The following is a 14,379-nucleotide window of genomic DNA, read 5'->3' as shown; positions in this document are numbered from 1 at the left end:
GCAGGTGATAAAAGAAGAGGAACACCCCCCAAAATAAAGTAGTGCAAGGACTCCACACAAAAAGCACAGCACAATGGGACAATATTAAAAAAAAAATCACAGCTAAATCAAATCGATGAGTGCTTTTTAAAAGAAAATAAACATAACAATTTCCATCCTTATCTCCCAAAAACATGGCGACACACACACACACACGCGCACACACAAACACACACACACACACGCTCGAAAAATGAAGGGGGGGGGGGGGAATGAAAGACAGAGAAAGAAAAAGAGAGAGGGGGGGTGATAACAGCTTCAATAAATCATCTGGGCCAGTCGCCGCTCCCCGGGGATGTGGGATGGATTAAATTAAGCACTCCCTCTACCCCTCTGTCTATCCATCCCTCCATCCTCGCCCTCTCCCCTCTCTCTCTTTCCCTCTGTGTCTCTCTCTGCCTCCCCGTTCCTCGCTTTCCCTTTCTCTATCTCCCTTCTCCTTACCTCTCCCTCTCTCTCCCTCCTCTCTCTCTCTCTCCCTCCTCTCTCTCTCCATCCTCTCTCCCTCCTCCTTCTCTCCCTATTCTCTCTCTCCCTCCTCTCTCTCTCTCTCCATCCTCTCTCCCTCTCTCTCCCTCCTCTCTTTCTCTCCTCTCTCCCTCCATCCTCTCTTTATCCCTCTTTCTCTCCTCTCTCTCTGTCCTCCGTCTCTCTGTCTCCCTCCTCTCTCTCTCTCTCTCAGCCCCCCCCCCACCCCCCTCACTGCGCCGTATAAATGCCAACAGCTGATCGCGAGACGGCACACTCACGGGAACAGCTCGCGGAAGCTGCAGAAAGAGAGACCGAGGGGGAGAGCGAGAGAAGAGCGAGGGACAGAGAGAGAGAGAGAGAGAGAGAGAGAGAGAGAGAGAGAGAGAGAGAAGGAGGGGATGCTGTTGATCCTTCCGGCCGCAGGCGGGAGTCTTACTGTGATTTCTTTTTTCTAACCGACCCGAGTAAGTCGTCATCACCGGGAATTAAGGACTATTTCTGCGGCAGAGGGGAGGACGAGGTGTCCGACGCTTCTTCTTCCAAAAGCTTCCAAAAATCCGTTTATTTGGTTCCCTTCTTATTTTCTTCGCATCCCTCCTCTTCCTCTTCCTCATCCTCCTCCATCTCTTCCTCCTCTTCTTTTAAAGAGGCCCGAGAGCCGCGGTGCGCTGCAGGGTGCCCTCCACCTCCTCCTCCTCCTCCTCTGGGTTTTTCGGACAGAGACCCCGAGGCTGCCCCCGCGGAGGGAGCTGTCCGGTGCTGAAGTTGCATTTCTCACCTTTCTTCTTCTTCTTCCTTCTTCTTTTTTTCCTCTTTTTTGTTTGCACGAGGACTAAAGCGGTCAGAGAAATAACCAATAACTCAACTATTTCACCGGATCGATTCCCAGCAGCTCGCGCTCCCTTCCTTCCTTCCTTCCTTCCATCCTTTCCTCCAACACCTTGAAGACAATCTTCCTCCTGCTTCGCCCGGACGAGTCACCACGCTGGCCAGGCCGTCGGCGCTCGGCTGTGTTTGTGAGTGTGTGTCGTTGTGTTTGTGACAGTGTGTGAGTGTGTCTGTGTCGCACCACCATGCCGAGGTCTTTCTTGGTAAAAAAGGTGAAATTGGATGATTTCACCGCCGGGGCGGACCTGGAGACCGCCTACCGGCACAGGACGGACCTCAGCCTGCGGCTCCATGACAAAGGTAGGTCAGGCTGCCCACACAGTCACACACAGCCGGCGAGCATTAACAGGTGTCTCAGATACAAGTCGCTCTGACTGAGGAGGAGGAGGAGGAGGAGGAGGAGGATGTGACAGGCAGGCTTCCAAAATAAGGCTACATGTGTGTGAGGAAGAGATGGATTTACCTGGTGTGTCCTGGAGGGATTCCCTCACTTTGTCTTTAAAAACCACCTGCAACAAAAAGACAACTAAACATCCCATAATATGGCTACAGTGTTGGGCACCTGTGGGCTGACGTGGCTGTCCTCCAGGCAGATAAGGAGCCTATAATCATTGATTACAGTTATCACACAGTTATTACCTTCCTGATGGGGAATGAAAGGCATCAGAGAGCGATGGACACGGATGAAACACTGATGATCTGCCGGGCTCAGTAACCACACCACACACACCCTGCTATCGGACCGGGCAGTCCAACGGCTCGTTCACTGGGAGCACAGGGAGCCGGAGCAGGCTGGGCTTTTTTTTCCCTTTATTCTAAGCGTTAGGAGTTGAGTTGTTACAGGAGCGGAAAGGTCACTTGAGAAATCAACTAAATCCAGCGCGTCCCATGTTTCATCGATTCTGGCTCAGAGTCAGCGGGGACTTTCCCCCCCAGGCAGGCTAAGTAGGGTTAAAAGAGATAAAGAGAGGACGGCGCTTATTAATATCTGGTCCACTTTCACTGGGAATGGTGGATAACAGAGATAAAGATCAGTCTCAGACTTTAAAGGAGCACTGCGTAGTTTTAATCAGAGGAGAAAGCTCTTCAGTGACTGATTGCTCTGACGCCTAAACAAACAAAATAGACAGACTTGACTGAATAAACAAACTGACCTTAAAGGACAACACAATTTTGTGCCACCTTTTTTAGCTTCACACACTGTTCTGGGGGACTTTATTCTCCTCTGAGAACAGCTTGTTTGTATTTCTAAGTTTGTGTTATTTCCGCATTGATATTGTACATTTTACAATTCTGAGTTTGGACTTCTTCCCCTTAACTACACAGTGCCCCTTTAAATAGCACATATGCTTGCTTTATAGTAAAAAAAAAGAAAAGACATGGCAATCTAAATTCCCAAAACATGGGACCTTTACAACATCTGAAATGTGGAAATTCTTTGTTCATGACACCTTAAGTTGCCATTTACAATACTCTCTTATTCTCCTACAGGTGCAGCACACATAAGTGGTTCATCATATTTTATATAACGAATGATCTGACCTAAAAGTGTTTTCCTGATTAGTCTAGTTAAAATAAGCCACATATCTTACATGCTCCCCGTGCTCCCTCTCCAGGTACGCCTTGTGCTGTTTTTTGCAGAGTTGGCAGATTTTTTTTTGCAGGATGAAATAAATGCGTTGGTACTCTTTGTGTGGCTGCAACAGCTGCCACGCGCCTGCTTTCGTCACAACGTCACAAAAAAAAAAAAAAAACCCTAAAAAACACAGACGGGCCTGACTACTTATCTCGCTCTACAGGCGCAGATGAACTGTTGAATGTGAGTCAATGCAATAGATTCTGAATCAAAGTCACATCCCTGCACCTGGGGATTCAGCATGTTGGACTGTGTTGGTGACATTATTGAATATAGAGACTACTTTATGATATTATTTTGAAATCCACTCTTTAGGCCTGACAGTGCTTTGTTGCAGCTGTCCCGAGGACAGTGTGATTCATGCCTTGGTGCTCCTCTGAAGCTGTGAACTTCCTCACACCCCTCTGACTGTGTGCGTCACATTTTACACCAAACAGCCCAGGGATGCCATTGCCATGTAAATGGAGCCACCGCACTGCCTCTTCCTTCCACCCCATTGTCATTGACACGCTGTTGCACATCAACATGTGTATCCCGTGCGCCGTCTCGACTGCTTTCCCCCCTCCCCGCGCTCGTATAGCAAAAAAAGGTGTCAGGGGTGTATTTATAATGTCGAGGTTAACAAGCCCCCCGCTCAGCTTGACACGCGATCTGCCGCCTCAGCAGCAACATGCAACGCTGCCTGTCCCGGCAACCTTTTGTCTCCATCCCTAACATCTGATGGTAACTGCTTCATGCAGCTTCCACGTACAGTGCAGCACAAGCTCTAACCCACAACAACTCTCTGCTTTTGGAATAATTCATATCCCACCCATGTCCCGTGCTTTGCGTGTGATGGGAGTGTGCATTCAGATGGGACGCAGCTGCAGATACGTACTTGCTGTTATCGTGTGTAGGCAGATATGTGGTGTCACATTGAGCTTGTTGAAATCTCTCTGAGAGACTGGGTGAATAACAACATGTAGAAAACAGTTACATCCTGCATTTTTTCACCTCCACACTACATGAGGGTTGCATTAGTGATGAAGAAATGTCTTCAATTATGTACAGTTTCCCTATAATGAACTTATTCAACTGACATGCTTGCAAATATCCAAGAAAGAAATACGTTAAATCTTGGTATGTTGTAGAACAGCTCTTTTCCCTTGTGTATCTGTGGACAGTATGTTGTTTTTTGTCAGGTCAATGTTGGTGTAACTTCGAAACAAGTTAAATGAGGGGAAGGCACTGGGTGTATATGTTTAATATGGAGAAAAAAGGTGGAGAAAAACCCCACTTTGCTACTTTTGTGATTAGTGTTGTGTTCAAGGTTGCCTGATGTAATCAGGGACAGTTAAGTCTATTAACTTATCAACACTGCTGCAAAGAATAGTCCAAATCAACAGTCATACTGGTGTACAAGTAAGGATATTATTTTAAAATGTCTGTGTATTGGACCCAATATTCAGTATTTTTCATATTTGGAATCAGTGTTTTGCTATGTTTTGGATCCGATTACCAAATTAAAGGTGCACTATGTAGTTTTGGGGAAGACATTTCAATAATTTTATGCCTTCACAAAATAAATCAACACATTCTCTTTGTTTTCATGACTGAATAAACTGGATAATCAAACTGACCTTAAAGGACAAACACAGTTTCATAATGTTTAACTTTGTTTTTATGTGGCGGACCCTGCCACCTTTTCTCGCATCACAGTGTTCTGGGGACCTTATTTTCCCTGACAGCTTGTTTGTATCATGCATTCATTTTGTAAATTAGTTCTGATTTATTCTCCAAAACGACATAGAGCCCCTTTAATTTAAAAATGTGCTTTGGCTATAATGCAGCATGCAGTCTGCTACGTAACATATACAAGTAGCAGAGTGAACGTATGAAGTAGCAGAAAATGGAGACACTCAAGTGAAGTACAACTACTATAGGTCTACTTAACTCAGTGCTCAAGTAAATGTACTTAGTTACATTCCATCAATGCTCATCAGTTGCGTTCAGTCAAACCATCATATCACACCTATCCTGTAACACTGACAATAGATTCAAAGACAGAAGGCCACATTAAACTGACTGGTGTGGACTGGTGTGTGTGTGTGTGTGTGTGTGTGTGTGTTGACTCACTCACAAACTGTGTTTAGACTGTTAGTGACCCAAATGTAAAGGTATTTCCTCGTGTGTGCTCTTCTACATATGTGCTGGTATGTATCTTTGTGCTGTGTTCATCAAATCTTATCATGCGGCTCAAAATGTAGTTTGCTATCATGCAGACACAGTCACATATTCACGATGCTGCTGACAAACATACGTCAAACTGGAGAGAATCAGTATTTTTCCTTCTGTCTAAAGGGAGTGTTGGCATCATCCAACCTGCTCGTTTACTGTAAATCTAAACTGTGAGTGTCAGTCACTGTATTTTGCCGTGCGAGCCTTCAGCCCCCTGATCTGTGAAAACCTCCCCTCACTGTTGACTGCTCTGATTGAGTCGGCACAGCAGCCTCTCAGCCTCTGTGCCAGCGACCTGCGCCGCACTGGAGCTGTCCGCGGTGCTGATGCTCGTTTTCGCACTCTAAATCAGCTTTCTCAAGTTCAGGGTCAGCCTGTGTGCATTTATCTCTCCCAGAAGAAGTGTTTTAACTGCAACCTCTGAGAACTAGGTGGAATTATATTGCTGAATTATCTCTGGGCTAATACTGCAGGCTTTTTTTTTTTTTTTTTTTCACACTCCACTGCCAGCGGCCACAGGTGTGCAGGAGGAGAGAGACAGATGTTACGTGTTGGAAAAAGGGACTTTCACGTGTGTGAGAAGTTGTTTAAAGTAGTCACAGTCGGTTCTGCTTTCGTGATGGTGAATTGAGAATCATCCAGCGTTTACGCAGGGTAAATGCAGGGGCTGGAACATAGCTGCTGCAGTGTTAATACAGGCCAGAGACATATTGAAGGAGTCTGGCTGTCACTGTAGTCTGTGTCCTTTTATACCTGACAGGTGGCAGCTTAGAAGTGTTTTTATCAGCACATCTAGAGTGAGAGGAAGTGCTCCTCAAAACTGCATATAACCACTGATGATCGTGACATTTTCTGTTTGTATTGCTCTGTGTTGCCATCTTTGGTTTTCTGCTCCTTCATGGGAACATTCATGTCCAACCGTAGCGCTCTGTGAACGGTTTAACAGCGTTTGTCTACATACAGTAACATGTCAGAAGCAGCTGTTCGGAATGTTTATGTCGACTCGTCGTCTCTGCCCTTTGTGTCATACTAAATGCAGTCAAATGGGATGCAGAGGCAGAAAAAACACCACACAGCTGTATGCAACGAGCTGTATGTCAGTGTGTAAACAACGCTGAGTAGGCACTTATTTAATTACCCCCGACCCACACTGTGTAATGCTGGTCAGTGTGCTGAATATTTGTCGTTACTGACTCTTTGAAGAAGGATAGGCTTGAGAAAAGAGGACTATCTGATTTCACTTCCTGTCCTGCTGTCTATTGCAGTCTGATGGCGTTTCTCTGTTGTCTCGCTTTAAGACAGACATGTGCAGTTCTTTCTATCAAATAAACACAAACCATGGGTCTCTCCTGTGATGTGATGTGCCCCTCTGTGCCTCTTGGGATAGTTTTAATATAACACATTTTATATTGTTGTAAGCAGAACTGCACAATTAATTGAAATATTGAGATATGACAAAGTGACCAGAGGATTTTTTGATAAAAGTAATATGTGCGAGAAAACATTATAGTGAAGACCGGTAGACCTGCAGAGATGCTGTGTCCTTGTAATCTTGTTCTCCAGATCTAAGAAAACATGTTTGTTTGATACAGACCCCCGAAACATGTCACATAATCATGATTTTAAAGGGGCACTATGTCATTTTGGAGATGAAACGATGAGGTAATAATACAAACTCCGAAATTTTTTCCATAACTGAACAAGCTGTTCTCAGAGGACAATAAGGTCCACAGAACACTGTTTGAAGATAGAAATGTGGCCAGGTCCGCCACATGTAAACAAAGTAAATCAGTATGAAACTGTGCTGTCCTTAAAGGTCAGTTTGTTTATTCAGTCATGAAAATAAAGAGAGTTTGTTTATTAAGTTTGTTTAAGCATTAAACATCAGTCAAAGAAGATTCTCATTAAAATGTCTTCCCCAAAACTTCACAGTGCAACTTTAACAGTTTTCAGAAAATAAAAAATGTGATACACAAATGAACATTCACATTAATTGTGAATTGCACCACACTCATAATGCCCATCAAAACAAAAAGAATATGATCTTTACTAAACTGTGCAGCCGTTGGTATGAGTATCTTGGCTACATGTCTGTATCTCCCATGCCAGGATTCAGTGTAAACCCATTTTTATTAGAAATTCTTAAACCTAACCCTGTTTTCTTTCTTCCATGTCAGCTGGTTACATCAGTGACTACATCAGCCCCGTTGTGTACGACGCCGAGAGTGACAGCGGGATCAAGGTGCCCTCCCCTGACCCCCTCTACGATGGCATCCACAGTGACTACGGGGCACCTGACTCGGAGTCTCCCGACAGTCCCGGCTCAGAAATCACCGACGGCTACATCAACGGAGATGCGGCGGTGAGCGAGGGTTACACAGTCGATGCCTTCTTCATCACGGATGGCCGCTCAAGGAGGAAAGCTATAAGCAGTCCCCGGACCATCCAGAGGCACACCTGCAACGAGTGCGGCAAAACCTACGCCACGTCTTCCAACCTGAGCCGGCACAAACAGACACACCGCTCGCTGGACAGCAAGCTGGCAAAGAAATGTCCGACCTGCGGGAAGGTGTACGTGTCCATGCCCGCCATGGCCATGCACCTACTCACTCACGACCTCAAGCACAAGTGTGACGTGTGCGGGAAGGCGTTCAGTCGGCCCTGGCTCTTGCAGGGCCACATGCGCTCTCACACGGGCGAGAAGCCGTTCGGATGCGCCCACTGCGGCAAGGCCTTCGCCGACCGCTCGAACCTGCGCGCGCACATGCAGACCCACTCGGCCTTCAAACACTTCAAGTGTAAACGCTGCAACAAGACCTTCGCGCTCAAGAGTTACCTGAACAAGCACTACGAGTCAGCCTGCTTCAAAGGCCCCTTCTCCCCTCTAGGTCCCCTAGATGCATGACCCCCTGCATAGACGAAACAACAGACACAACTGCAGACATGAACTACCATTATCCTTACAAAATGAACTGCAGACACAAACAATCTATTTTTGGTCAGAATATGACCTTGCTTTCCCTCCTCCCTCACTCCCCCCCCCCCCCCCCCCCCCCCCCCCCCCCCCCCCCGCCTCGCTTTCCCTCGGAGCCTATTCACGACGATGAAGATGATGAAGATAGCACAATTTTTCTCTCCTTGAGATTTTGCCCACTTAAGGATTTAACTGATCTACGCATGCACTTCCTCAACAAAAAAAAAACCCACTCCTCTTCCTCTGTCTGTTCTGGACAGAGACAATAATACTAACATGGCTTCCCTCTGGCATCTAGATACAGTACGGCACCATTTATTTTGGGACACTGATGGTGGTGATGATGATGACAAAGACAATTGTAAGCCTCCAGCCACTGAGTTCCTCCCTGCACTGAAAGGCAGTGAAAGAGTTTCTTCCGTCTGATTTTGTTTTTTGGGGGAATAATAGTAATAATAATAATAATATTAATGATAATAATAACGTTCTGCTGCACCAAGTGACCATATTCTCTCCACTACTGAGGTAAAAATACTATTTATTTATTTATTATTTTATTTATTTATTTGAGCTTTTTTTTCTTTTTTATTTATTGTGTGTTTATACTTGATTTGATAACAATGAGGCGATGCCGTTAACTTATTGGTTGCACTTTCATTTCTGTATATGTACGTAGGATATTTGCCAACCTCTTTCTATCACTACAGGCCAAAGCATATGTCACTTTTTTTAAGTACTATTTTTTCCTATTATGTTGTTTACCTTTTTACTTATCAACGTTTTTGCATGCAAAAAAAAATTGAAAAAAAAAAAAATGAAATCTATGCCAACATCATAAAAAGCTTATGATTTTTTGCCAAAATCCTATAGATAGAACCTGAGGGCAATATTTTTTCTCTTGGAGCCTCCGTAGGACTCTTTAAAAGCAATAATCACCTAATGCATGGTATTTTATGATGAAGTTATGAAGTATTACCTACTACTGTATAGCAGTTTAAAAATCAGGTATGTTTTACTTCACCTATAGTCATAAACAGAAGAATACTAATATTACAGACATCAGGGAACATGCCAATGTAGTGTTAGAGTAACGAAAATAAAAGTCCTGTCTTTCCTCTCTTGTTATGCACTGCCTGCCTCTTAGTGAGTAGAACTAATGTAGGATGTAGGCTAGAGAGGCTGGGATCAGCTGCCTGCTGGTTGTGAGGCCTATTGTAGGATAGCTCTAACACCGACCGACCTGTGCTAGGCTAACTCCAGCATGAAATAAGACTGCTGAGACTTAGCAGGAGAAGCTATTTTGGATTAGGCCTCCAAACATTTTACTCAGATTGGATCACTGGCCATTCTTTGAAAGGTTCTGGGATGTTTAAAGATGTATCGAGGAGATCTTTCATACATCACGCAGCCAAATAATGTAACAACAGACCTTTTAATAAGCATAACAGACCTATCTTATTTTTGTATGACTGACAATAAGAGGTGAATACAGAAATCAGATTGGAAGCATTGTGCGATGAGACGTGCATCGATCCAAAATGTTGGTCAGAACACAACTCTCTGTATACTTTCAATAGTTTGGTGCATTGTTGAAGTTGGACCAAGGTCGGCTTTAAATGCAATGCATTATTCAACTACCCCTCCAGTGCACTTCCAAACCATAAAGCGTGCATTCTTAAACCACAGAAAAAAGCATGCACTTTAGCTGGATGGTCCGATTGCAGCTTAACTTTCACAGTCCAGAAGACGCATTAGCCCGAGTCCTGATTATTCTGCAGTAGGCCCCATTTAACCCTCCTGGGCCGAGCATAGGCTAACTCTATGAGTGATATACCTACAAGGCAGGCTAACTCTAATCAAACCCCGACCCGTCGATGGTTCACCCTTTGATTTCGGTGGCCAATACCAGTGTTGCTGAACCCAGTTCTCTGCAGCTCAGAAACCTTTTCTGCAGATTCACGGAGCTTCCTGAGAGACAGACTGAGGACACACAGATCTGCAAAAATAAAAAAAACATGACGCGCTTATTTATATGCCATATGTATCCATTGTAACCTTGCATAGACACACTTGTGAGCACACAGTGCCTGCTGATGAGCCGATGGGGACACACAGATAATCAGAGTCTACAAGTCAAGTTTTAAACAATTGAAAGGAAAATGTGTTTAATATTCAGATGTGAATCTCTGTCAAAGGAAATTTTGATAATTGCATCTTCCTCGGACATGAGATTACTCAAATAGAGATAGGGTCGGCTGATATCTAACATCATTTAGGGTTAAAGGGACAAAAGGAGAGTCTGATACACGAACCCATTACGTAATTTCGTTCACATCTCAGAGATAAATATGAGGACCTGAATGACGTCAAATCTGACAGCGTTCCGAAGTCAAAAAGTCAAAATGATGCAACAATGACAGTCTTGGAGGAGATGATACAATCTGTAAGTCATTTACAGAGACGCTTTTCTTTTTTTTTCTTCCAGAAAATGTCGCTCACAAGTCAATAAGAAAGAGGCAGTTCTTGTTGTGAGTGGAGCAAATCAGTATGTGAGTCAGCAAATTGCAGGTCTTATCTCTCCCCCTGATGTGTGAACTAGATTTGAGCTGCAATTATTTGAATCGTATTAGACGATTAGTCACAGAGCTTCAACTTGTTAGGGCTTAAATTTTTGTCTTTGTCTTTTTTATCTGTGATTTTTTTAAAGCTTGGGCCCGGAAAAACAGAGTTGATAAAAACGTTAAATGAAGTGGTTCACAACGTAAGGACTACACAAATACAAATTAAAAGCACAAGGATGGCGAGATGAGGGAGCACATATGCAAAGAAAAGAAAAAGCGTCGCCTTCGCAAAGTGTTTCTCGATTCAGGTCGGAGACATCGATCCCTGGTAGAGATATAAATAAGAATATGCTATTATCTTAACCACTGACTCTGGAGTGTTATTTCTCATTTCCATCTAAATGAGAGCGAAAAACAGTAATAACACAGTCCGTACCGTAGCAACTGATCACAGTGTGAAGGGTATACAAGTTGCTGAGGGAAACCACTGAGAGGATCTCTGGCTGCGGTTGTTGTTTACGCATCAAGAACTGTGTATTAAAACTCACTGCGACTTTGCACTGGAGTCTGACCGTCTTCGGGGTGTTTTGAAGTCGTCGTGTGGCTGTTCAGCGGTTTTCGGAGTGTGTGCGACCGTGTGCGTCTGTCTCTGGGTGAGCTCCTGGTCTGTTCTCTCTAAGCACTTCCATCTAGTCATCTCCACCTTAAAGAAAGTAGCACAATGAAACTAACTAGAATTCAGGTAGAGAAGAATTAAAAACCTTGTACTAGCTTGACCTCTCTTCTTTTTTTGTATTTCCAAGTTAAAGAATGATGATAACCTAAATAATCGTTTATTGCAAGAGGGTTTGTAAAGAATCCTTTGGATTGAGACGTTTTTACTGCTGTATAGCGATATCTGACACACCTTATCTCAGGAGGTTTGGCTCTCTGCTGCAGAGAGAGGATCTCCTGGGGTTTTTTTTGAGCCAGAATTCAGACAATGTAAGCACAATGAACACAAAGCATTTTGTGGCACTTCATAATAAAGAATAATCTTAACCAATCAAGGTGGTTTGTGGTAGTTTTGTGTCTTGTTTTGTTTTAAAGGTATAATATGTAGGAATTCTGCATTGAAATGTATAAAAAAAACAGTTAACCTTTGTTATATATTGTGTTGAGTTGCGTACTAACATTATCCTAAATGCTTTCAATGTTCAAACCCTGAGAAATCCATTAGTTTAGTCAAGATGATAATGCCTTTAAGGTGGTCGCCAGTCGCTACTTCTCGAATAAGGAGGTTGGCGAACAAAACTCAACTTTAAAATGTTACCTCATCTGTGAACATTTGTACCTGAGTTACATCAGATAGATTTTCGTCAGCGATGGTTGTTGTTTAGTGGTGTTTACATCAACAGTGAAGCGAGTTTGACAGCAGGAACATTGGTGTTTAATTTGCGCTACTCATCCAGTGTTTATCTGCCCCACTAATTTTACTGTACATTAGCCGTGAGCTAACATTAGCAGGGCAACGTGGGTGTGTGTGTGTGTGTGTGTGTGTGTGTGTGTGTGTGTGTGTGTCTGCATGGTTAAATTCACGACAACTCTCTGTGAATTCAGCACTCACAGGAGACTCTGGAACTCTCTCTTCTTCCCCTCTCTCTTTTCTCTGTGATGTCGCGTCAATGAAGTAAATAACATTTGACCTCCAGCTCCGTGGATTGCTGCTGCAGTCAGGTTGATAAACAGGAGTGAAGATAAATCCCAACAAGTTAAAAAAGTAAACTCTGTGCTCTCCCCCCTGTCGGTGAATGGTTCTGGATCAGATCAGAATCAGAAGTGACTCCAGGTGTTTATTCCTTCAGAGGGTCTGGCTCCAGTCCACTCAAACTCTGTAGTTGGTTTGAGCAGATGGGCAGTGAGAGGGATTTTTCTGGTGTGTCATGTCTTAAAAATGCTGGGAAACACTGTTCTAAGGTATAATAAAGTCTTCTGTTAATCCTATCAACGTAGGATATAGGAACAGTATTGGACTGTCGCTGCTCTGTGCCTGAGTGCTGAGTAATGATGTTTTTTTTCACTCCTTTATAACTGTTATGACCTCGGTAATTTCTTCTTTAAACATCTCTTAAAGCGATTCACAGTACAGTACGTTTACCTTTAAGTCAGAGGAGTGTTGGGTTAATTTACATAGAGGAAGACTGTGCAGCCCAGACTTTGTATTAGCATTGTCAATATTGTATGTTTAAAGAGGAACTGGGCTAACACTGGTACAAAGTGTGCTCATTAGCACTCTTTAGGCTGGAAACTATCTACAAGTAATGGGCTGACTGGACGGTTAAAGGCAGCAGCTTGTTAATACCATATTTAGACAGTTCGGAGTGGATGAGTAGGGTTTTACTTAAAGCCCCTGAAAACTGAAGCACTTCTCTCTAAACTCAATCCTAAAACAAATGCGTTTAACAAATGTATGCTTGTTATGCGGGAGCTTCAACTGATCAGATTTATTAAACAGTCGACTGGTAAGGTGAGAAAACAAACCAGATTTTGATCCAAATTTTCTTGTTCTAGTGTTCAGCACACAACATCACATTTTAGCAAGACAGAAATCTGTGAAACAACCCAAACTGTTTCAACTTTGGCAGAACATTGTTTTATTTTGAGACCGCATCACTCACACTAAGAAGCAAATCGAGAGAAAAAGATCTTCAGGGGGCTTAAAACATCACATTCTGTTGTCGCAAATAAAGGCGATAACATATTTCTAAAATCTACGTATTCATGAGGCTTTTTGTTACAAATACAAAGAGGAACCCGGGCAGCGTAGTGTCACTGCTGCTTAATTCAAAAACACTTTAAAATACACACACACACACACACACACACACACACACACACACACACACACACACACACACACTATACACTATACACAATGTGCTGGATGAAGCCAAATATCGGAATTGGAAAGTTTTTTCTTCATTACTGCAATTTTGTGCAGGCACAAATCCAACTTCTCACCAGACAGAATTTTTTAAGGGCTTGCTCTTTGCAAAAGTTGTCAAGTGTGAAGAACTGCAGGGACATAATGTAAAACTCCAGAAAGATGGAAATTGAAACACACTGAGGGAGAGAACTTTAGCACTTGCTGGTCTGAAAGTAAAACCTTTTTTTTCCCCCTCCTTTTTCAGTAACAGAAATAAAGTAAGTACACAAAGGCCTGGTGATGTTTCTGTGTGCTGGCAGAGGGTCACATTGTTGATGTGATCCAGGACATACATGGACAGCACAGTACTACAGGTGCTTTATCAGGCTGCGGTCATGTGACATTGGGAAAGCGACCAGCTAACCTCTTATCTCACAGTGACTTTGAATTAAAGGTGACCTGGTTCGGCATCGTTTCAGCTGGACTTCGCCTCAAAGTAATAACTCTGAGGTGAGGTCCAGCCTCGTTGCAGAAGCTCCCGATACAGCATTAAAGTCAACTATCTGTGGGGGTTGTCGATACATCACCAAACACCCTTATTTTAATCATGAATAATGGATTTTTCAGTGGAATAACTATTGATTATGTTAGTGATACAAATAGGCTGAAAGACGAGAGGACAAGAGGA

The 14,379-nt window shown here is 43.5% G+C and overlaps 1 protein-coding gene across 1 annotated transcript; it reads left to right on the top strand.

Moving 5' to 3' along the window:
- Positions 1-648: 648 nt before the first annotated feature.
- LOC115567964 (transcriptional repressor scratch 1-like) lies at positions 649-8,315 on the top strand. The gene is made up of 2 exons (XM_030394932.1): positions 649-1,698; positions 7,429-8,315. Exons 1-2 carry the CDS (start codon positions 1,584-1,586, stop codon positions 8,154-8,156), a joined length of 843 nt encoding a protein of 280 aa, XP_030250792.1. The 5' UTR covers positions 649-1,583; the 3' UTR covers positions 8,157-8,315.
- The last annotated feature ends 6,064 nt before the right edge of the window (positions 8,316-14,379 follow it).

The sequence above is a fragment of the Sparus aurata genome, chromosome 17 (genome assembly GCF_900880675.1).
Source record: "Sparus aurata chromosome 17, fSpaAur1.1, whole genome shotgun sequence".
NCBI classification, from domain to species: domain Eukaryota; kingdom Metazoa; phylum Chordata; class Actinopteri; order Spariformes; family Sparidae; genus Sparus; species Sparus aurata.
Note: the sequence above shows the minus strand (reverse complement) of the source record. Positions and strands in the feature narration are given on the sequence as shown.

Coding starts and splice junctions, on each gene's coding strand:
- LOC115567964 (XM_030394932.1), top strand. CDS start 1,584: ATGCCGAGGTCTTTCTTGGTAAAAAAGGTGAAATTGGATGATTTCACC. Junction 1,699..7,428: donor CCTGCGGCTCCATGACAAAG/GTAGGTCAGGCT, acceptor CTTCCATGTCAG/CTGGTTACATCAGTGACTAC.